Raw genomic sequence first — 24389 nt, forward strand, 5'->3', positions numbered from 1 at the left:
CTGGGCCACCAAGTGTGGGTGCCAGGCTGCCTGTTGGCGGCCCAGCCGAACCCGGGGGCATAATAGTCCGGCTGACATGGAAGTCGACCGGCAAAAAAAAATGGCGGCCGCGGCCGTCGCCTTTAATGACCGCCGCGCTGCCAGGTTCGCAGTGAGAATAGAAGGTGCACCGACAGACAAAGTTGTCGGGGGCACTGCTTGGTGGGGATTCGATTTTTTTTGGCCAGAATATGGAAGGAGGTGGGGTGTCCCGGTGGTGCGCACACAGATGGCCGCTCTACAGCGGCAGGACAGAAGTGCGGACCGCCAGAAAAACCGACCAGAAAATCGGCGGCCATTGAATTCCGTCGCATGGCCACCGCAAACCGCCGGCCACAGGCCTTATCTGGACCCTGAATTTCGGTCCCGTGTCAGCTTGGCTGATTGGGCAACACTCCCTGCTAAGGCAGCAGGTTGTGGCTTGTATCCCCACTCCAGCACTTGAGCACATCACCCAAAGCGGATGTGTCAGTGCAGTATTGACCATGTGATATATTGTCAAAGGCTGCCCGCTTTCCGGTGGATGCAAAAGATCCCACGACACAATGTGTGAAGCGCAGGGAGCTCTCCTGGTGTCCTAGGCAACAACATACCCTCAACCAACATCACTAAAAACAGATTAAACTGGCCACTCACCCGATTTGTTATTTATGGGACATTGCTGTATGAAAAAAGGCCAGTTTTGCCTACACATCAATGACTGCACTTCAAAAAGTATTTCACTGGATCAATGCAAGTTCTATCGTTTTCTTGAACATAAAAACAGAAGAAATAGCAGGAGTAGGCCATACGGCCTCTCGAGCCTGCTCCGCCTTTCAATAAGATTATGGCTGATCGGATCATGGACTCAGCTCCACTTCCCTGCCTGCTCCCCGTAACTGTCACTTTGCTCACCAGTGATTCGGAATCGGTTCATTTACATTTTGAATGCTTCAAGAGCCATCCCTCACTGAGCATGGAAATTATCCAAGTTGTGCTTCGCTTGCAATTTCCTGAGCCAAACCAGACTATATAGCCACTGTATCTCTCCTGGTTAGAAACAAAAATCTACAGCACGGCAGGAGGCCATTTCGGCCCATCGTGTCCACGCCGGCCGACCAAGAGCTATCTAGCCTAATCCCACGTTCCAGCTCTTGGTCCGTAGCCCTGTAGGTTACAGCACTTTAAGTGCACATCCAAGTATCTTTTAAATGTGAGGGTTTCTGCCTCTACCACCCTTTCAGGCAGCGAGTTCCAGACTCCCACCACTCTCTGGGTGAAGACATTTCCTCTCAAATCTCCTCTAAACCTCCCCCCAATTACTTTGAATTTATGCACCCTGGTTGTTGAACCATGTGCCAAGGAAAACAGGTCCTTCCTATAGGAAGCGTTTCTCAGCCTCAGACTGCCCTGTCAGTGTATGGTCTCAAATCAAGTCCTCTCAACTTTTTTCCTCTGCTGCTTTTGTCATGTCTCTCATCTCAGTAATATAGGAACAGAGAAACAGGAGGAGGAGGAGGCCATTCAACCCTTCAGGCCTGTTCCGCCATTCAATTAGATCATGGCTGATCTCTACCTCAACTCCATTTACCTGCCTATGCTCCACATCCAACAACAATTGGTCTTGAAAACTTCAAAGGACCCAGAATCCACAGCCTTTTGGGGAACAAACAGCTCCAGAATTCTACCATCTTTTGCGTTAAGCAGCGCTTCCTGGCATCACTCCAAACAGCCTTGCTCTCATTTTAAGTTTATGTCCTCTTGTTCTGGATTCTGCCACCAGAGGAATTGCTTCCCTGCATCTACTTTTTGAATCCTTGTTCATTTTAAGCACCTCAAATTAGATCACCCACCAACCTTCTAAGCTCAAGGGAATACAGGCCTAGTTGCGTTGCTGATTCTGCCTTCCCCAAGCAATTACAACCATTTTGCTATTTGACTTCTTGCTGGGTGTAGTCTCCTGTTGTTGACACAGGTGAATCTGGTTTCAGTCGATTGGCAGCAGACAGGTAGACACAGTTTTACAGGATCGACAAATGTGCCTCTGGTCAATGAAATATGGATTTAACCAGTTAAATGCTGGAAGCAACAGACACCAAGCTCCACATTGAAAGACCTGACAAAGCCTTCAAAAGCTTTAGTTAGTGATCATAGCAGTACTCTCATTTTCCCTTCAACAAAAACAATTTACATTTATATCGCACGTCTCACATAGTGAAACATCTCAAGGCACTTCACAGGAGTGTTAGCAAACAAAATGTGTCACCTAAGGAGATATTAGGACAGCTGACCCAAAGCTTGGCCAGAGGTAGGTTTTAAGGAGTGTCTTAAAAGGAGAGAGAGGTGGCGAGGCGGAGAGGTTTAGGGAGGGAGCTCCAGAGCTTGGGGCCTAGATAACTGAGGTACCCGGCCGTCAATGGTGGATTGGTGAAAATTGGTGATGCACAAGAGGCCAAAATTGGTGAAGGGCAGAGATCTCAGAAAGTTGGAAAGCTGGAGGAGATTACAGAGGTAGGGAGGGCCGAGGCCATGGAGGGATTGGAATTTTAAAACCGAGGCGTTGCCGCACCAGGAGATAATGCAAGTCAGTGAGCACAGGGGCGATGGGTGAACGGGATTTGGTGCAGGTTAGGATACGGGCAACAGAGTTTTGGATGAGCTCAAGTTTACGGAGGGTAAAAAGGTAAGAGCCCGTTAGCGCTGTTAAGTTGAACCTTGTTCAGAAATTCAAGTTAGTGAAGATGCGTAAAAATCAGAAACCAAAAAGAAAATGTAAATGCTTGAAACACTCGAGGGTCAGGCAGCATTTGTGGTGACAACAAACTGCTTAACATTTTGGGTGTGTTGGGCCCTTCATCAGAAGTTCATACAGAGGGTGTGGTGCGCGCAAACCCAAAAGGTTAACTTGTCGGTTCCCTCCACAGATGTTGCATGACCTGCTGAGTCTTTCAAGCATTTTGTGTTTTAGTTCCCCAGCTCCCCAGTCAGTAAATCTCACTGACCTGTGGACGATGGCCTCTCCTCGGGAGCATTCAGCTTCACTGTGGAATTCACCAACACCCGAAAAAACAATGCCCTATTGACATCATTTGTTTAGGTCATTAACGATTTGAGTGGCTGGCGCAGTGCAACCACTATCATTTCAGAGTGGCACGCAAGACAAATTTTTCTCCTTAAAAGCATTTAACACTGTATTGCCAGAGAGCTACAGGGAATTTGAAAAAGTGAACACATCACCGTTCACAGGCAACAGAACGGCATTTGATTGCAATAATCAGTCTCCTGCCATTTCACAATTGGCGACTTTCTCAGATTGTACATTGAAAAGGTATTTACTCAGAGACTATTTTAAAACCAGGTCTAACGCATTAGACTGAGGCTGAGGGTGGGCTGAAGGGGGAAAGAGGTGGGGCGAAGGGGGAAAGGGAGAGAGTAAAAGCAAAAGTAAATGAGAACAGACATTATGCCCGACATGAGATTCCCTGAGCAAGCACTCTACTCGGAACTCCGACAGGGCAAGCACTCCCCAGGTGGGCAGAGGAAACGTTTCAAGGACACCCTCAAAGCCTCCTGGGAATCCCTGGCCAAAAAGCATCCAAAGTGGAGGAAGAGCATCCGGGGTGGACGCTGAGCACCTCGAGTCTCGTCGCCGAGAGCATGTGGAAATCAAGCGTAGGCAGCGGAAGGCGCGTGCGGCAAACCAGACTCCCCACCCAGCCTTTCCTTCAACCACTGTCTGTCCCACCTGTGACTGAGACTAATTCTAGTCTTCCTCAATTTCGAGGGACTGTCTATGATCATTTATCTTGACTTTCTCTCATGTCAGCATACGAGGAACTATGTATCAAAAATAAATGATTGTGTACAGGATACGTTTCACCCATGCTCTGGGAGCACTGCACTCTGAAACCGATCAACCTTTGGATACCATGTTCAGTTGTTATATTTGTGGACTTGTATTTACTCTGTACAGCCACCAGAGGGCTCATTTCCCCAGAGTCCCAAGGGATCTCATAATCCCTTGGGAGCACAGGTATTTAAGAAGGCTTCACAGGTTGGAGAGGCACTCTGGAGACCTGCAATAAAAGACTAAGGTCACACTTTACTTTGAGCTCAGAGTGTTCAGTTTGACTCTTTCTCCGTAGTTGTTCAGTTTTATAGCATTCAGGGGTAATAAAGAAGCTGGATTAGCACTGCAGCACAAGTGGGGCCGACAGAAAGTAGTTTCAGTCAATGGGAAGCAGAACTCAAAGCCTATAGAAGGCATACTTGGTTGACTGGATGTACAGCCCAACTAACAATCCAGCTAGCATGGCCTGCTCCACAGGCAAAACACTGCGGATACTGGAAATCGGAAATAAAAACAGGAAAATGCTGGAAGTACTCAGCAGGTCGGGCAGCATCTGTGGAGAGAGAGAAACAGAGTTAACGTTTCAGGTAGATGACCTTTTGTCATAGTTCGGACGAAAGATCATTGACCTGAAACGTTAACTCTGTTTCTCTCCACACAGATGCTGCCTGACCTGCTGAGTTTTTATAGCCTGCTCGACACTGGTTCCTGTGAGGAAATGGATAGAATTCCAACATAATTTTTCTTCATGCCCCTCATCCCTACTGCAAACTGCATTCCAGGCAGCCGAGAGTTGCACAATTAGTGTGTGCGCCTGCACGCAAACACAAAAAAGGAGTCTAGTTGCAAAGGTTTGGAGGTCTCATGAAAAATTCAGCATAGCAATCGCACACTGTGTTACAGGTAACGGATTACAATAAAGAGCGCCAACATGGATAATATAAAATATTATGTAAAAGTCCATTAAATGATCAATCTGGATGAACTTTTTTCAAAAAAAAAGGAAGTGTTTCTAGTTGAAATCGAAAACTACCAGTTCCAGTGGAATGAGATCACAATTTATATAACCTATACATTTTGAGTGCCAAGCACAAAGCACAATTTTCAAAATACTTTTTTTTTGCCTGTGCAGGTCTTCGATTCCACTTGTAAAGTACAAATCCAGCCCTGCAAAGGACCATATGGCTAAAACACAGCTACAGGTTGAACCGTCCTTATCCAGAATCCTCGGGACTTAGCCTGTTCTGGATGAGAGATTGTTCTGGATGAGGGGTGGTCACATTAAATTGGATGGTACAGATACTGAGCAAGGGGATATTGGGGCAGGCTGGCTTGGGGCTGGGAGTGCGACAGAGAGATCATGGAGGGGGTGGATTGCAGGGTCAGGCCAGCGATTGTGGGAGTCGGCAGTGAGGAAGGACTTCAATTTGTTTATGTCAGAGTTCTGCGCATGCGCCACCTGGTGGCCGGGAATGGTTCCGGATAAGGAAGTTCTGGATAAGGGAGTTGAACCTGTACTATGTTCAAATAATCAAAAGGAGGAAGAAGACACAAATACAGTAGAAGACACAATTAAACAGGAAGCAAAGGAAGGATGGAGGGAAATGAAGATTAGCTAAAACTTGAACATGTACAGACACGATTGGTCGAATGGCCTCCTTCTGTGCCATAAATTTCTATTACATTTCTAAGTAGAAAGCGGCCCAGCTACTAATCCAGCCAGCTTCAATCATGCACATGGAAGTCAACAACCCATGCCAACTTAGGGTTCCTGGGTTTAAAATAAAGGAATCAGAGTGACCTTCCATGTATAATGGAGTAGATTAAAATAATTAGTGTTTCATTTTAAAAGCATCTTTTTTTAATGTTTCTAAATCTTCCATCACTATATTATTGTTCTCCAACCTTTCCCCAAAGCAAAACATTCTGAACAAAAAAAAAACTCTCCGCTACAATATAAAATTATACTCTGGCAATGGGTTAAAGTTGCACCTCCATGAACAGATATAAACATTACTTGTTTATTGGCTGATCGATGATCAAGCTGTGGCATGCAGCTAGACACATCTGGCTTTGAAGGATCCTGCCAGGCCGCATTGGGAGAAAATGTATGATATTGTTTGCAAGACTACACTGGAAGATACAACAGCCTACTGAAATGTAACTGTTCTCTGCTGGTTTTTGGTCACTGGCACTCCTGGGCTAGGCACTGGCAAGGACATCGTCAGTATCTGAACACACCAAGGTGCTGCATTGTGAGCATTGCTGAAACTGTGCTTGGCTAACATGGGGTAGAATGTGTGTCTGTGTGTCTGTGTGCGCGCGCGTCTGTGTGTGCACGCGCGAGCAGAAGCATGACTTAAAATTCTCAACGGGGCGAGTGAATGTCCCAGGAGATTACAACAATCTCCTTTCACGGTATTAGAAAGTAAATTATTTCCAAAGTAGAAGTCATTTTTAGTTACAGAATCGTACCTTGAAGAACAGTCGACTACAACTCCATATGTAGTCTCTGGAAACATTTTTTTTCGCTCGGAAGATTTTAATGACTATTTTAAATTTACTCTACTAATGACCTTTCCGCCTTCTTTTCAAGGTTCTCCTCAACTGTCTTCTCAGCCATAGATTACCCCATGGAGGTCATTAACGCTGCACCACTAAGTTGACATGCAGACTCCTTTAAATCATCCAATCAGTGCCTCTACCACCATTCTGGGACTAATAGCCTTGTTATCTTTCGCCATTTTAGAAACTTTGTGAATATATGGACCCAGGAGCAGCATGGTCCAGCCCACACTGCAATATGTGTGCGCGCTAGGTCCGAACAGCAGAGCTGGTCTCCAGTCATCTTGGTTAGCCCTTGCCACTGGACCAAGACCAAGCTCTGTCAAGCCCGTGTGGTGGCTGGTGTGCAACCGCCACCACACGTTAAAAAAATCCACGCAAACGCATCTTCCGCCCTTCGATATGCAGTTCGGGACCTGGAATATTAGGTCCGTCATTGAAACAACTGTGAACTCATCCCTTTTTGGCGTGGAAGCAAGTCAACCTCATTTTGAGGGACCGCCTATGATGATGATGATGCTAACAGCGAAGTGGACGACATACCTCACATTTCTGCGAAGACAATGGATTGAGGTATGGTGAGAAGGTGGGTGGAAGATTTAAAAATTATATGCAAATAATGTCACAAGGAACTCTTGTCCTAGCTGCTGAATAATAGTGCAGAATTCAATAGCCCGAAACACTTTCCAAACAGGTTAATATGAGCCCTGCCAGTACAATCACCCAAGACTATAGGGAGCCAATTAACATTAAGAAGCCTTATCGGAATGCGATGTGAAAATCACAAAGCCTGAGCATGGTTATACATCATATCGATTCTGATTGCAAACTAGAACAGCACGTACTGTAGGAGCGCACTGAAATTAATTTGTTCATTGTTAACATTGTACATAATTGAATGCCAAGAGTGAATGCATCTCACAACCCAACGACAATGTACTGTGCGATTAAAAATATACAGCCCAAAGCAGACATATCCAACCTGTCTTTCCTACATTAGAACAGTGACTTCACTTCAAAACTGCCTCATTGGCTGTAGAGTGCGTTGTGACATCCTGAGGTCATGAAAGGCGATGTGTGACAGAAAGTTAATTCTTTTTCTTTGTAGGTTGCAAGGGTTCATACAACATGGACCCACAATTAAAAAAAATCCAGGTCCCATTAATTTACATATAAAATAAAGTTACTGTTACTGACAGATCTTGGCGTTCTGATTTAAGGCTGACCATGTCAGGGGGACATAAAAGATCCCATGCCACTATTCAAAGAAGAGCAGGGGTGTTATCCATGGTGTCCTGACCAATATTTATCCCTCAATCAACATTATCATTGTTATGTATGTAAACCAATGTGTAAGACTTGCCACCAGGGGGTGCACCTATGGGAGACCCAAGGGTCACCTGCACACTCTGGGCAAGCAGGTATAAAAGGCAGTCTACCATGCTGCTTCCTCACTCTGGAGTCACATTAAAAAGAGACCAAGGTCACAACAGTGTGAGCTTAGAGTATACAGTCTTGTAGAGTTATTCTCAACATAACAATCACGTGCATAGTTAACAGGATCTTGCTGTGCACAAATTGGTTGTACATTTCAGTAAGGAAGGAAATAAATACATTTATATAGCGTCTTTCACAACCACCGGATGTCTCAAAGCGCTTTACAGCTAAATGAAGTATTTTTGAAGTGTAGTCACTGTCGTAGTAATGTAGGAAACGTGGCAGCCAATTTGCACAGAGCAAGCTCCCACAAACAGAAATGTGATAAAAAACAGATAGATACTGTTTTTTGTTATGTTGATTGATGGATAAACATTGGCCAGGACACTGGGAATAACTCCCCTGCTCTTCTTCGAAATAGTGCCATCGGATCTTTTATGCCCACCTAAGAGGGCAGACGAGGCCTCGGTTTAATGTCTCATCTGAAAGACGGCACCTCCGACAGTGCAGCACTCCCCCAGTACTGCACTGGAGTGTCAGCCTAGAATTTTGTGCTCCAGTCTCTGGAGTGGGACTTGAGCCCACAACCTTCTGACTCAGAGGCGAGTGTGCTACCCACTGAGCCACGACTGATACGACCAGGTGCTGTATAAATGCGAGTCTTTGTTTACTACTGTCTCAAACCTCCAGGCCCAGAAAATTCAAAACAGGACAAACCCATGAGCAAATAGGAATGAGCTGCCTAGGCTTCATGAGCTGGATCGCTGGAGCTCGGCAGCCACCAGTTAAGTCATCCTACATTGAGAAAAATTCTGTTGCAATGCAATCAATTCTGACAGAAACTGGAAGTCAATGCAAGCACTACTTGTGGCAGAAACTCATTCTAAGTAATTGAGGAAGAGATTCTAATCCAGTTATTTCATCCTTTCAAAATCTGACTCGAGCAGATTAAAGAAAGTACCCCATTTATAAATGTTTTGTTTTCTTCATTCTTGAGCAAGAACGGCATTTATTGCTTATCGCTGGTTGCCTTGGAGGTGGTGGCAAGACAACTTGCTGAGCCAGTTAAGAATCAATAACATTGGCATGGGACTGGAGTGACAAATAGAGCAGATATCCTTCCCCAGAAATGCATGTCAGTGAACCAATTGGGTTTTAATGAGTTTGACACTTCATGGCCACTTTTTACTTATCGTAGCAATTAATTAATGTTTTTTTCCTTTTTAAACTGTATCCAAATTCTCAAACTGCCATGGTGGGATTTGAACTTGTGTTCCCAAGATCATATACGAAGCATAAACAAGATAGTCTTTTTAAAAGTAGAATAGTTTATCTCCCACTTCAATCCTAACAATAATTGACTCCTTACTAGATCATAATTCCATGGGAACAGGGTGGCCAACAATACGTTGCCCAAGTGGCAACTAGTGATGTGCGAGCAGTGAATGCTTGGAGGTTATACTGTTGGAAGCATCACATCCACTTCTGATCCTGTCTTCATTTAACAGAGACGCACTTCCATGAGGTTGCTGGAAAGCAATCAGGAATGGCAGCACTGGTCAAACATTTCCCCTGCAGCTCCAGGGGTAGAGAGGTCCATTGTAGCGTCCACTGCCACCAGAAACTAGATCAAACTAACTGAGCACGTCTACAATGGCCACAGCCCTGATCATCTAGCTCATCACACACCTGTTCTGTGTGGCTCAACTCTTCATTGTCTAAATCTACAACAACAACTTACATTTATATAGCAACTTTACATCCCAAGGCACCTCACAGGAGTGATTAACAAAATTTGACACCGAGCCACTGAAGGAGCTATTACGACAGGTTTTGGTCAAAGAGGCCGGTTTTCAGGAGACGGAGAGAGGCAGAGAGGTTATGGGGGAATTCCAGATCTGAGGGACTAGGCAGTTGAAGGCTGCCAATGGGGGCACATAGAAAATGTTGGGGGTGACGCAAGAGGCCAGAATTGGAGGGGTGCATAAATCTGAGAGAGAGTTGTAGGGCTGTTAGCCATGGCTCAGTGGGTAGCACGCTCGCATCCGAGTCAGAAGGTCATGGGATCAAGTCCCACTCCAGGGACTGGAGCACAGAAATCTAGGCTGGCCACTCCAGTGCAGTGCTGAGGGTATGCCGCACTATCTTTCGGATGAAACATTAAACCTAGGCCCCAACTGCTTTTTCAGGTGGACATAAAAGATCCCATAGTATATATTGGAGAAGAGCAGGGGAGTTATCCCTGGGGTCCTGGCCAATATTTATTCTTCAATCAACATATCTGGTCATTGTCATAGTACTGTTTGTGGGAGCTTGCTGTACGCAAACTGGCTGCCATGTTTCCTACATTACAACGTGACTGCACTTCAAAAAGTACTTCATTGACTGTAAAGTGCTTTGGGACGTCCTGCGGTCGTGGAAGGCGCTATATAAATGCAAGTTCTTTCTTTTTTTTGGAGGAAGTGGTTACAGAAATAGGGAGTGGCGAGGCTATAGAGGGATTTGAATTTTATGAGGCATCGGGGAAATTCCGGTAAATGCCCTTAGACCTGCAACACAATTTGGTAAAGGCCAGTTCTACCTTTAGTAGGTACTAGAGCTTATCAGGTAATGTCCGGTACATTGAAACAGGCCTAATCCTGGTCGCATTCTTAATTTTAACCACAGTCCCACCTGCTAGTCACAAGGTGCCTTTGTGCTGGAATAAAGCAACAACGTTTTAATACATTCCTCTGATGTTTGAACCCCCAGCAAAATTTAAATGTGACAGGTTCAGTTGTAACGCGTATCCCTCTTTTATAACTGCTTGCAAAACATTTATTGCAAAGTTCTATATATAAAAAAATTACAGCTCCCAAAAAAGTGCCCTTGGCTTCTGAACAAGCTTCGCAGGTGTCTGGCAAGTTAAATTATTGAGAGACAGGAACCAGTTTGAGCAGTAATCCTGGCTACTTTGAATCATGGAATGGTTACAGCATGGAAGGCAGCCATTCGGCCCGTCGAGCCCGTACCATCTCTCAGCTAGTCCAACTCCCCTGCCCTCTCCACCTGCCCCCGCCCCCCAATCTCTCAGCTAGTCCCACTCCCCCGCCCTTCCCAGCACCCGTCCTCAAATCTCTCAGCTAGTCCCACTCCCCCTGCAATATTTCCCCCTTTCAGGTGCTCATCTAACTCCCCTTTGAAAGATAAAATTGAAGAGGTGGGCACCGGAGGGACTGGAGTGCATCATCACGCCCTGGCATCCAAATTTTAATGGGAACCATGTGTTTAAAAAGTACATTCGTTTAATTTGTTGGTTTTAGTGCCCCCTTATGTTTAACAAAATAGTTGAAAGACAAGATTGAGTCTGCTTCCACCACCCTGTCAGGCAGTGCATTCCTGATCCTAACCACTCAGTGTAGAGAAAGTTTTTTTCTTCCGTGGCCTTTGGTTCTTTTGCCAATCACCTTAAATCTGTGTCCTCTGGTTCTCGGCCCTTTGCACCAAATGGGTGCACAGTTTCTCTCTCTCTACTCTGTCCCGATCCCTGATGAATAAACACCTCTATCAAATCCCCTCTCGACCTTCTCTGCTCCAGGGGAAAAAGTTATTTGTTTGTCTTAAATTTTAAAAAGTTACTTGTTTTTGCTAGATAGCCACCTCGCCTCTCGAATTTGTGTGTGTGAACCCCACATTCGAGCACAGCCCGATGTTGCCACAAAAGTCTTACCGGGATGGGACATCTGCACCACCTCGTTGGCCGGGGTGGGGTAGTTGAAGACCACCGCCGCGTTGGCCCCTTGCTGGGCGGCGATGAGGATCTTGTCGGAGAAAGTGCAGCCGTTGCCCCTCTCGATCAGCGCCACCCAGGGCTGGCGAGGGTCGGGCAGCCAGTAAGGCAAGTCAGCGTTGCAGCCGTACGACTGGGGCGAGCCGGGCACCCCCACCAGCCCCTGGACGCTCTCCAGCGGCGAGTCGCGGCCGTAGACGCCGCTCTCGCTGCGCTCCCAGACGGTGCGGTTGGTGCGGGGCTCGGTGAAGCTGACATTGATGTAGGCAGTCCAGAAGGAGCTGGCCAGCGGGCAGAGCAGCAAAAACAGCAAGTGCACGGCGGACAGAGTCAGCAGCCGTGGGCTCAGCATCGCTCCGGCTCTGCAAAGGCAAATTAAACTCTCTCCCCAAAAAAGAAATTGACGAATGCAACTTCCCCAGTGTCAGTTTCCACTGCAGATGCGCTGCTTCAACCTGCCCAGGTAAGGTCTCCCTTTCCTGAAACCCGATACACGCTTGCAACTGAGAGAGGAATCTCCACCCTCTGTGCCTCATTTAAAAGGGCAACGCACCTTCCTTCTTCCACCCCGCCCCTGCCTCTCCCTCTGCTATTTCGACCCAGAAAGAATCTTCCCTTCCACTCCTCCTTCTAAACAAGAACGATATTTTAAAATAAGTGTGTGTGTGTTATTTTTATATTTATGTCAGTGCGAGTGACAACATTTCCTCAATGACCGTATATTTCCAAACTTCTGTCTATTTCTCTTCCTAGTGATTGCACGTCCAAAAAACGTACTTCATTTGGCGCTTTGGAATGTCAAATGTTCGTGAAAGGTGCAAGATAAATGCAAATCTTTATTTCCACATTGTATTTATGCCCAGTTCTTGACTGCTTTTAGATTCTTTTCTCGCACTGGTTTCGAACTCTTTCATTTTTTTGCCAGGAAGCCTTTATATCAAAAGGTTTATATATTTTTTTAAATCTGATCTGTCCTCTTTGTGTGTTCTGTGCCTGCAGGGATTATCTGGTCCCCCTTTCAACCTTCTATTTAATTCTCGCTATGATGTGCCAAAGTCTCCAGTTAATGTATAAGATATGAGAACAGTTTTAATCTCCTTGTAATTTTGTTTAAAACTTTAAAAAAATAATTTCATCACGAGATCCCTGATGAATCATGTGATGACGTGCACCAGACTTGTATCGTACTCTCAACACACAGGTTACACAACAGCACATCAACAAAGCAAACAGAGTGCTGAGCTGGAATGACAAACGAGTGAAGCGTAAGCCCCTCCATGGCCTCGCCCCTCCCTATCTCCTCCAACAGTCCAACCCTCCAAGATCTCTGCGCTCCTCCAATTCAGCCCTCTTGAGTATTCCTAATCTTCATCGCCCCACCATTGGCGGCCATGCCTTCAGCTGCCGAGGCCCTAAATTCTGGTATTTCTTTCCAAAACCCCTCCGCCTCTCTTCCTTTAAGATACTCCTTAAAACGTATCTCTTTGATTAAGTTTTATGGTCATCTGTCCTAATAGCTCTTTATGTTGTTCGGTGTCACCTTTTGTTTAATATTGATCCTGAACTACCTATGAAGTGTAGTCACTGTTGTAATGTAGGAAATGCAGCAGCCAATCTGCGCACAGCAAGCTCCCACAAACACCAATGTGATAGTGGCCAGGTAATCTGTTTTTTTGTGTGATGTTGATTGAAGGATAAATATTGGCCAGGACCCTGGGGATAACTCCCCTGCTCTTCAAAATAGTGCCGCGGGATCTTATACCTTGGCTCAGTGGGCAACACTCTTGTCTCTGAGTCAGAAAGTTATAGGTTCTAGTCCCACTCTAGAGATTGGAGCACATAAATCTAGGCTGACGCTCCCCAATGCAGGACTGAGGGAGCGCTGCACTGTCGGAGGTGCTGTCTTTCGGATGAGACTTTAAACCGAAGCTCCGTCTGCTCTCTCAAGTGGATGTATAAGATCCCATGGCATTATTTTGAAGAGCAGGGGAGTTATCCCCGGTGTCCAGGCCAATGTTTATCCTTCAAGCCACTTCTGGAATTATCCACCAGAAACAACAGGGTATGTTGTATGCCTCCTCCAACAGTGGAATGGTAGTGTAGTGGTTATATCATTGGACTAGTAATCCAACAGCCTGGACTAATAATAGAGAATGTGAGCTCAAATCCAAGCAAGAGAATTTAAATTCAGTTTAAAAAAAATATGGAAATACAACATCAGTAAAAGCTGCTGATACAAAACCTGATTGGTTCATTAATGTTGTTTTAGGGAAGGAAACCTGTCCTCCTTATGTGACTCCAGCCCCACACCATTTCACTGCCCACTGAAGTGACTTAGGAAACCACTCAGTTGTATCAGATTGCGATAATTGAAGAAGGTGGCCCTCCTTCTCAGGGCAACCAGGGATGGGCAATAAACGCCCATATCCTGAGAATGAATTTATAATTCAATGACTGTGGATCAATTGACTGCATAGGCTAAAATAGGACTGGCCCACAATATATATTTGTGCAGGCAATCCTTCAGGCCAGTGGCCACAATACACTGTGGATCAGGCGCAAGATCTGTTGCAGCCATTTTATGGTCACGCCCACCCCCCACAATCAATGGGATCCCGAGTAGCTCATCCTGCCAAGAGTCCTCCGGATTATCCAAGCACTAAATGGATTTGAAAGGTTAATTCTAGTTAAATCACAGGTACAGGTCAAGGAGACCTAGTAAAAGGCAAGTTCAGGACTGTTGTCAGAAAAAGAGTGATTAATCTCTAGTATGGTGGTTTCTGTGGAAGCATGAAATAGATGGGCTGAACATCCTCCTCCCTTATCTATTTTAACCCAAACATCAAGTTAATCTTTGACAATTCCAGTGTAGCAACTGTAGACATCCAAACTATTGATAACACAAAGTACATGGAATACATTGTGAAATCAGTGTATTTATCTGTCTGTCTCTCTCTCTCTCCATATTAAAAAAATATAAAAATAACAGAATACATTTGAAAAGTGAAAGGATGTAATTTACACAGGATTTTTGGCACAGAAACAGGCCATTTGGCCCAACCACTCCATACCGGCGTTTATGCTCTACTCGAGCCTCCCCCCATCTTTCCTCATCTAAATCTATCAGCATAACCTTATATTCCCTTCTCCCTCATGTGCTTGGCTAGCCTACCCTTAAATGCATCAGATCAGGATCTAAGGAATATCCATAAATATGTTTTGCTGCACTCTTTTAAACTCACCTAGACCTGGAGATTAAATGACTGCTTTGACTCCATTTATGGTTCTGCAGGTAGTGTGACACTGAGCCAAAGGGACCAGGAAGGTCTGAGGTTTGGCCTCTGATATGGACTGAGTTAGCAGATCTTGGCCAGGCCAGTGGCAAGGGTATAACAATTCATCTCTCTATCCCCCAACTTGGGAAAGGAAAAGTCAGCCAAGTTGGAGATGGGCCGCCTTCTTGAACCAGTGCAGTCCATATTCCTTGTAGTGGTTTGGTACAACAGAATGGCTTGCTAGGTTAATTCAGAGGGCAGTTAAGATTCAACCACTGTGGCGGGAGACTGGAGTTGCATATAGTGGTGGGGGTCTGGAACTCTGCCTGAAAGGGTGGTAGAGGCAGAAACTCTCATGACATTTAAAAAGTACTTGGATATGCACTTGAAGTGCCGTAACCTGCAGGGCTATGGACCAAGTGGGATTAGGCTGGATAGCTCTTTGTCGGCCGGCACAGGCATGATGGGCGAATGGCCTTCTGTGCTATAAATTTGTATGATTAGACCAGACTGGGTAAGGGCAGCAGGTTTCCTTCCCCAAAGGACACGAGTGAAACAGTTGGATTTTTAATGACAATCTGACAGTTTTGTGGTCACTTTTTACTGATACTGATTGCTGTGCAGTGACTCTTGTGGTGAGAGGGGAGTGGGGGGGCAACTTAACAGTGCTATGTGTGGCTACGCATGCTGGTAATCTGAATGAGAGAACCAGATGGAGAGTGAGAAGCAAGATCAGGTACAGTAACTCGCAATTATGAGGGATCGATGGGAGCTGTGTTGGGACTAATTTATCCAACCTGCCAGCTGCTCAGTGTGTCGCAGAAAACATTGCTGTGCGTTGCAGGTAAAAATTCTGCCGCACCCGTTCTTGGCACGTGACACAAGCACGTATCACTAATTTCCACATGCCTACCTTGTGAATGCATGGCAAATTGCGGCCTTGAGGGGGAATGCAATCCTGCAATAAATGCTCCCGCCATGTGGCAACGTACGGGACAGCAGCATTGTCGCCCTCATGACACATGTTATGCAAGTCAGGAAGAATATATGACTCTTTTTGACTCTTATTCCGCTCTCTCCCCCCGCCCCCCGCACCTCTCACTCCGCACATGCGGACATTCTTGAACTGTTGTGTTGGAGCGAGATTCTGTTATGACAAGACACACTGGTATGCTGCCTCCAGAAGATTCCTGAGCAGTGCAGTAATGTGGGCAGGTACTGAAAGAACTCCTGCCAATGAGTTTACATGATTCATCTCTATTTGAACCTTGATAATTTTGTGGCTTTTATACAAGGATATAAATATATGATCAGGACTACCTGCCACCACAATCTTTGCAAGTGCACAGCGAGCAGGTGGGACAAAAAATTCCTTTTAAGACCTGGAAAATGACCTGCATACTCACTGCATGAAACATAGAAACATAGAAACATAGAAACATAGAAAATAGGTGCAGGAGCAGGCCATTCAGCCCTTCTAGCCTGCACCGCCATTCAATGAGTTCATGGCTGAACATGAAACTTCAGTACCCCCTTCCTGCTTTCTCGCCATAACCCTTGATCCCCCGAGTAGTAAGGACTTCATCTAACTCCCTTTTGAATATATTTAGTGAATTGGCCTCAACTACTTTCTGTGGTAGAGAATTCCACAGGTTCACCACTCTCTGGGTGAAGAAGTTTCTCCTCATCTCGGTCCTAAATGGCTTACCCCTTATCCTCAGACTGTGACCACTGGTTCTGGACTTCCCCAACATTGGGAACACTCTTCCTGCATCTAACCTGTCTAAACCCGTCAGAATTTTAAACGTTTCTATGAGGTCCCCTCTCATTCTTCTGAACTCCAGTGAATACAAGCCCAGTTGATCCAGTCTTTCTTGATAGGTCAGTCCCGCCATCCCAGGAATCAGTCTGGTGAATCTTCGCTGCACTCCCTCAATAGCAAGAATGTCCTTCCTCAAGTTAGGAGACCAAAACTGTACACAATACTCCAGGTGTGGCCTCACTGTAGCAACACCTCCCTGCCCCTGTATTCAAATCCCCTCGCTATGAAGGCCAACATGCCATTTGCTTTCTTAACCGCCTGCTGTACCTGCATGCTAACCTTCAATGACTGATGTACCATGACACCCAGGTCTCGTTGCACCTTCCCTTTTCCTAATCTGTCACCATTCAGATAATAGTCTGTCTCTCTGTTTTTACCACCAAAGTGGATAACCTCACATTTATCCACATTATACTTCATCTGCCATGCATTTGCCCACTCACCTAACCTATCCAAGTCACTCTGCAGCCTCATAGCATCCTCCTCGCAGCTCACACTGCCACCCAACTTAGTGTCATCCGCAAATTTGGAGATACTACATTTAATCCCCTCGTCTAAATCATTAATGTACAATGTAAACAGCTGGGGCCCCAGCACAGAACCTTGCGGCACCCCACTAGTCACTGCCTGCCATTCTGAAAAGTACCCGTTTACTCCTACTCTTTGCTTCCTGTCTGACAACCAGTTCTCAATCCACGTCAGCACACTACCCCCAATCCCATGAGCTTTAACTTTGCACATTAATCTCTTGTGTGGGACCTTGTCGAAAGCCTTCTGAAAGTCCAAATATACCACATCAACTGGTTCTCCTTTGTCCACTTTACTGGAAATATCCTCAAAAAATTCCAGAAGATTTGTCAAGCATGATTTCCCTTTCACAAATCCATGCTGACTTCGACCTATCATGTCACCATTTTCCAGATGCACTGCTATGACATCCTTAATAATTGATTCCATCATTTTACCCACTACTGAGGTCAGGCTGACCGGTCTATAATTCCCTGTTTTCTCTCTCCCTCCTTTTTTAAAAAGTGGGGTTACATTGGCTACCCTCCACTCCATAGGAACTGATCCAGAGTCAATGGAATGTTGGAAAATGACTGTCAATGCATCCGCTATTTCCAAGGCCACCTCCTTAAGTACTCTGGGATGCAGTCCATCAGGCCCTGGGGATTTATCGGCCTTCAATCCCATCAATTTCCCCAACACAATTTCCCGACTAATAAAGATTTCCCTCAGTTCCCCCTCCTTACTAGACCCTCTGACCCCTTTTATATCCGGAAGGTTGTTTGTATCCTCCTTAGTGAATACCGAACCAAAGTACTTGTTCAATTGGTCTGCCATTTCTTTGTTCCCCGTTATGACTTCCCCTGATTCTGACTGCAGGGGACCTACGTTTGTCTTTACTAACCTTTTTCTCTTTACATACCTATAGAAACTTTTGCAATCCGCCTTAATGTTCCCTGCAAGCTTCTTCTCGTACTCCATTTTCCCTGCCCTAATCAAACCCTTTGTCCTCCTCTGCTGAGTTCTAAATTTCTCCCAGTCCCCAGGTTCGCTGCTATTTCTGGCCAATTTGTATGCCACTTCCTTGGCTTTAATACTATCCCTGATTTCCCTAGATAGCCACGGTTGAGCCACCTTCCCTTTTTTATTTTTACGCCAGACAGGAATGTACAATTGTTGTAATTCATCCATGCGGTCTCTAAATGTCTGCCATTGCCCATCCACAGTCAACCCCTTCAGTATCATTCGCCAATCTATCCTAGCCAATTCACGCCTCATACCTTCAAAGTTACCCTTCTTTAAGTTCTGGACCATGGTCTCTGAATTAACTGTTTCATTCTCCATCTTAAATGCAGAATTCCACCATATTATGGTCACTCTTCCCCAAGGGGCCTAGCACAATGAGATTGCTAATTAATCCTCTCTCATTACACAACACCCAGTCTAAGATGGCCTCCCCCCTAGTTGGTTCCTCAACATATTGGTCTAGAAAACCATCCCTTATGCACTTCAGGAAATCCTCCTCCACCGTATTCCTTCCAGTTTGGCTAGCCCAATCTATGTGCATATTAAAGTCACCCATTATAACTGCTACACCTTTATTGCATGCACCCCTAATTTCCTGTTTGATGCCCTCCCCAACATCCCTATTACTGTTTGGAGGTCTGTACACAACTCCTACTAACGTTTTTTGCCCTTTGGTGTTCTGCAGCTCTACCCATATAGATTCCACATCATCCAAGCTAATGTCTTTCCTAACTATTGCATTAATCTCCTCTTTAACCAACAATGCTACCCCACCTCCTTTTCCTTTTATTCTATCCTTCCTGAATGTTGAATACCCCTGAATGTTGAGTTCCCAGCCCTGATCATCCTGGAGCCACGTCTCCGTAATCCCAATCACATCATATTTATTAACATCTATTTGCACAATTAATTCATCCACCTTATTGCGGATACTCCTTGAATTAAGACACAAAGCCTTCAGGCTTGTTTTTTTAACACCCTTTGTCCTTTTAGAATTTTGCTGTACAGTGGCCCTTTTTGTTCTTTGCCTTGGGTTTCTCCGCCCTCCACTTTTCCTCATCTCCTTTCTGTCTTTTGCTTTTGCCTCCTTTTTGTTTCCCTGTCTCCCTGCATTGGTTCCCATCCCCCTGCCATATTAGTTTAAATCCTCCCCAACAGCACTAGCAAACACTCCCCCTAGGACATTGGTTCCACTCCCCATAGCCCCTTAATCCCTTAGCACTGGCTGCAGTCCAATCAATCTCCTCTAAAAGGTGGCCACTCCGACTTCCCAGACTCCAGATTGCCCCACAAAACATCTTGTATGTCATCATCGCTGAGAATTCTTTTAATAAACTATATAAATGGGGTTTGTATTGAAAACCAACACATTAAATCCCTTCATGGCCTTAACTCTCCTGTATCTCCACCCGCCCACAAACCCTCCCCTGGCAGCTCTGTAGATAAGGGAGAAAAAAATTGAGGCTCAGAAAGGTAATTGACCACACCAAATATTCGTCTGCTTAGCACCACCCGTTAGCGCCCGAGAGGGGGCACTAACAAGCTGCAATGCGCTTGCCGCCCGAGCAGCGCGCTGTTACTGCCTGCCGTGAACTTCATTGGTGGTTCAGTGGCGGCGCTATCAGTTAGTGATAAAGTGCAACATCCCCACCGAAACCTGGGAGTCCCTGGCCAAAGACCGCCCTAAGTGGAGGAAGTGCATCTGGGAGGGCGCTGAGCACCTCGAGTCTCATCATTGAGAACATGCAGAAATCAAGCGCAGGCAGCGGAAAGAACATGCAGCAAACCTGTCCCACCCTCCCTTACCCTCAACGACCATCTGTCCCACCTGTGACAGGGACTGTGGCTCTCGTATTGGACTGTTCAGCCACCTAAGGACTCATTTTAAGAGTGGAAGCAAGCAAGTCTTCCTCGATTCTGAGGGATCGCCTATGATATCCGTTAGTGCTGCACAATCTAGCGCCATCCACTTCGTGATGCCATGAGTGTGCAACGCCACGTTCGGGCTGCGATCCTGAACTTCACTCCTTTCGCCTGCCGTAGTGCCCGGCGCCGTCACCGACAGGGAGAGCATAGAAACATAGAAAATAGGTGCAGGAGTAGGCCATTCGGCCCTTCGAGCCTGCACCGTCATTCAATGAGTTCATGGCTGAACATGCAACTTCAGTACCCCATTCCTGATTTCTCGCCATACCCCTTGATCCCCCTAGTTGTAAGGACAACAACTAACTCCTTTTTGAATATATTTAGTGAATGGGCCTTAACAACTTTCTGTGGTAGAGAATTCCACAGGTTCACCACTCTCTGGGTGAAGAAGTTTCTCCTCATCTTGGTCCTAAATGGCTTACCACTTATCCTTAGACTGTGACCCCTGGTTCTGGACTTCCCCAACATTGGGAACTTTCTTCCTGCATCTAACCTGTCTAAACCCGTCATAATTTTAAACGTTTCTATAAGATCCCCTCTCATTCTTCTGAACTCCAGTGAATACAAACCCAATTGATCCAGTCTTTCTTGATAGGTCAGTCCCGCCATCCCGGGAATCAGTCTGGTGAACCTTCGCTGCACTCCCTCAATAGCAAGAATGTCCTTCCTCAAGTTAGGAGACCAAAACTATACACAATACTCCAGGTGTGGCCTCACCAAGGCCCTGTACAACTGTAGTAACACCTCCCTGCCCCTGTACTCAAATCCCCTCGCTATGAAGGCCAACATGCCATTTGCTTTCTTAACCGCCTGCTGTACCTGCATGCCAACCTTCAATGACTGATGATAACAAACCAGGAAGACCAATGAACATAAGAACATAAGAAATAGGAGCAGGAGTAGGTCATACGGCCCCTCAAGCCTGCTCCGCCATTTAATACGATCATGGCTGATCCGATCACGGACTCGGGTCCACTTCCCTGCCCACTCCCCATAGCCCCTTAATCCCTTATCGGTTAAGAAACTGTCTATCTCTGTCTTAAATTTATTCAATGTCCTGGCTTCTACAGCTCTCTGAGGCAGCGAATTCCACAGATTTACAACCCTCAGAGAAGAAATTCCTCTTCATCTCAGTTTTAAATGGGCGGTCCCTTATTCTAAGATTATGCATCCTAGTTCTAGTCTCCCCTATCAGTGGAAACATCCACCTTGTCAAGCCCCCTCGTAATCTTATACGTTTCGATAAGATCACCTCGCACTCTTCTGAATTCCAATGAGTAGAGGCCCAACCTCCTCAACCTTTCCTCATAAGTCAAACCCCTCATCTCCGGAATCAACCTAGTGAACCTTCTCTGAACTGCCTCCAAAGTAAGTATATCCTTTCTTAAATACGGAAACCAAAACTGTATAAAGTATTCCAGGTGTGGCCTCACCAATACCCTGTATAACTGTAGCAAGGCTTCCCTGCTTTTATACTAAATCCCCTTTGGAACTGAAGGAAGCAGTAAACAAACTACAGAATGAGCTAAACAAACTATGTAAGTGGGCCAAACAATGGCCAAACAGATAAAATTGAATGCAGACAACATCGGAAAGAAAAGTGGGTAACGCACATCCTTCATGAATGTTATTGAAATGGCTAAGGGTAAAGCTGAAAATAGACCGAGGAATCACAGTAGACTGTGATGGTCAACATATCCAGCCACTGCAAAGCAGCAGTGAACAAAGCCAGCAGTAGGTTGAGCTACATAGCCAAAACATTTCAATAAAAGTCAAACTGTACGGTGCACTGGCCAGACTGCGCCTTGAATATCACATCCATTTCTGGCCGCTGGGACGCAAGGGAGACACTCAATTGTGAGAGGAAGTGCAGAGAAGGGTGGAAGATGGAAGATGCCTGTGCGTGAGTTCTTTTAACGCGGGGTGGCCACTACACACCGGCTACCACACGGGCTTAACAGAGCGAGGTCTTGGTCCATTGGCAAGGGGGTCCAAGATGGCTGGAGACCAGGCTCTACTGTATGGGCCTAGTTGCCTACGGTGGGATATGTGCCGTAAGCTCGGCGCTGAGCAGCGCCTTTCGGTGAGATGGTGAGACATCTGAGGTGTGGAGAGTAGGGGTGAGAGACTTGAGGTAATGCTTCCCTCTCTCAGGTGTTAGCTCTTGGCTGAGGGCAGGCATTGGGATGGCCAGAGGTCCACTTCGTGGAAGGAGGAGAGGTCAGGGTGGCCGCTGCCATTGTGTGCGCCACATGCTCGCCAGGGGCTCCGCGGCTGTGTGGGACCAGCGGCCGGGGGAAGGTCAGGACGTCACTGGAGGGAGGGAGGGAGGGAGGGAGGAAAGACGTCGCCGGAGGTAGGCCCAAAACGTCCTTACCTCCATCTGTGAGCACCAGACTTACCATCCAGATCGACCTTCCTGCTGCGAAGACTCTTCCACTGCACCTTCCTGCCACCAAACACTCGATCCCCGACGGTGTCTGATGAGCCTGAAACCAGCCCCGACCACAGGTTTGGGCCCTGCCCTCATGATCCGGCTTCTCTCCGGCAACGTTCCGGCCTCTCTCCGGCGACATTCTGGCCTCCTTCTGCAGAGAAGAGCCAGAAAGTCGAGACCTGCTGTACTTCGGTTGGGCATGTTTAATGTTGGGTCTACTCAGAATCCTCGGTTTCATAAAAACATAAGAATTAGGAGCAGGAGTAGACCATTCGGCCCTTCGAGCCTGCTCTGCCATTCAATAAGATCACTTATTTCCACTTCATGTTTAATTATTCCGACACCATTCATGGTGTTTTTGTGTTGATTATTTTTACACCCTATGTGCAGTTCTTTGCACTTGTCGCATGAAATTTTGTCTGCAGACATAATTATTTTGGAAAACACATTCTAATCTCTGAGCTGCTTCCTCCGATTTCACAACCGTCCCCACAACCGGTTTTGGTAACATACCCGTGTCAACCCTGTTGCTTTGTTGTCACAGAGCATTTGAGAGAGTCACAGAGACTCAAAATTCTCCCAGTGATGTATCATATTTAGCCCAGATAAATCGGCTGAATTTTATTTTTAATTTATGTGTCAGTGTTGGCTTTGACGCGCTTCCCAGTTCTGTTTATTTGGCTGAGTGTTTGCATTGTGTTCGACCGTACATACACTTAACACTGCTGTGCTTTGTGCCACATATTTAACACACAGAACTCGGCATTGCCAACACGCATAACTCACTTGCGAGTCCCACAGTTTGTAAGCTTTGTAAATGCTTGGAATCCACCCAGGAAATTTCAAAGTAGATCTCTACACTTTCTAAATGAACTGCAAGTGTTGGCAACACTGAGAAGTCAGTTTCAATGTTTTCCCACCAGGTTTTTAGCGTGATGTCCTGCAATTATACAAAGTAGAGTCTACGGTTACTGTGCCACTGCCAACGGCAGGCCTGATCGTGACCTTTCGAGAATCCCACAGCGGTTCCCGTCAATCCTGAGTGTGAGCCAGTTCTCGGGTTTCCTAAGTGCAGCTAGTGGTCCCTCACACTGAGGGGCAGTAGGCAAGACCACATACTTGGATTCAGTCAATGGGATTTGAGGAATGAAAAATCTGTACGCAAAAAGGTAAGGTCGTGTAGTCATTGAACCTCAACCAGGAGAAACTCTCCAGAAACTGATCCTCGCTCCTGGCCCGCTGCCAAACAACTGACCGACACATCAGTAACGCTCCTTGTGCAGCCCAAGCACCAAGTGGGAGCGACTCTTGGTCAATCTACCCAACTGTAAGATCTCACCCAGACAATATTTCACTAGACATTGATGTGGCAGCCAATGACAGCAAATACAACGATGACCATTTGACACAGTTAACCACCAGCAGCATCTGCAAGCTATTTGGAAATGTATTTTAACTGTCACATGCTGCAGATACCACAAGAGCATTGTGTCAAGCCAATATCCCCAGCATTGAAGCACTGACCACATTCGATCAGCTCCGCTGGGTAGGCCACATTGTTCGCATGCCTGACAAGAGATTCCCAAAGCAAGCGCTCTACTCAGAACTCCTCCACGGCAAATGAGCCAAAGGTGGGCAGAGGAAACGTTAGGACTGAGATGAGGAGAAACTTCACTCAGAGAGTTGTGAGCATGTGGAATTCTCTACCACAGAAAATTGTTGAGGCCAGATCGTTAGATATATTCAAAAGGGAGTTA

General features: G+C 46.1%; 1 protein-coding gene across 2 annotated transcripts in view; it reads right to left on the minus strand.

The window, feature by feature from the left end:
* LOC139265660 (E3 ubiquitin-protein ligase RNF128) overlaps positions 1–24389 on the minus strand; it is a 195459-nt gene that overhangs the window by 122006 nt on the left and 49064 nt on the right. Inside the window, exon 1 of one of the 2 annotated variants that reach the window (XM_070882859.1) lies at positions 11580–12130. The exons of the other annotated variant lie outside the window; for it this stretch is intronic. Within the exon in view, the coding sequence (XP_070738960.1) occupies positions 11580–11991 (412 nt within the window). The 5' untranslated portion in view covers positions 11992–12130. Of the gene's footprint in view, positions 1–11579; positions 12131–24389 lie in introns of those variants that run through there. 2 annotated transcript variants of the gene reach the window in all.

The sequence above is a fragment of the Pristiophorus japonicus genome, chromosome 6 (assembly GCF_044704955.1).
Source record: "Pristiophorus japonicus isolate sPriJap1 chromosome 6, sPriJap1.hap1, whole genome shotgun sequence".
Lineage (NCBI taxonomy): Eukaryota > Metazoa > Chordata > Chondrichthyes > Pristiophoridae > Pristiophorus > Pristiophorus japonicus.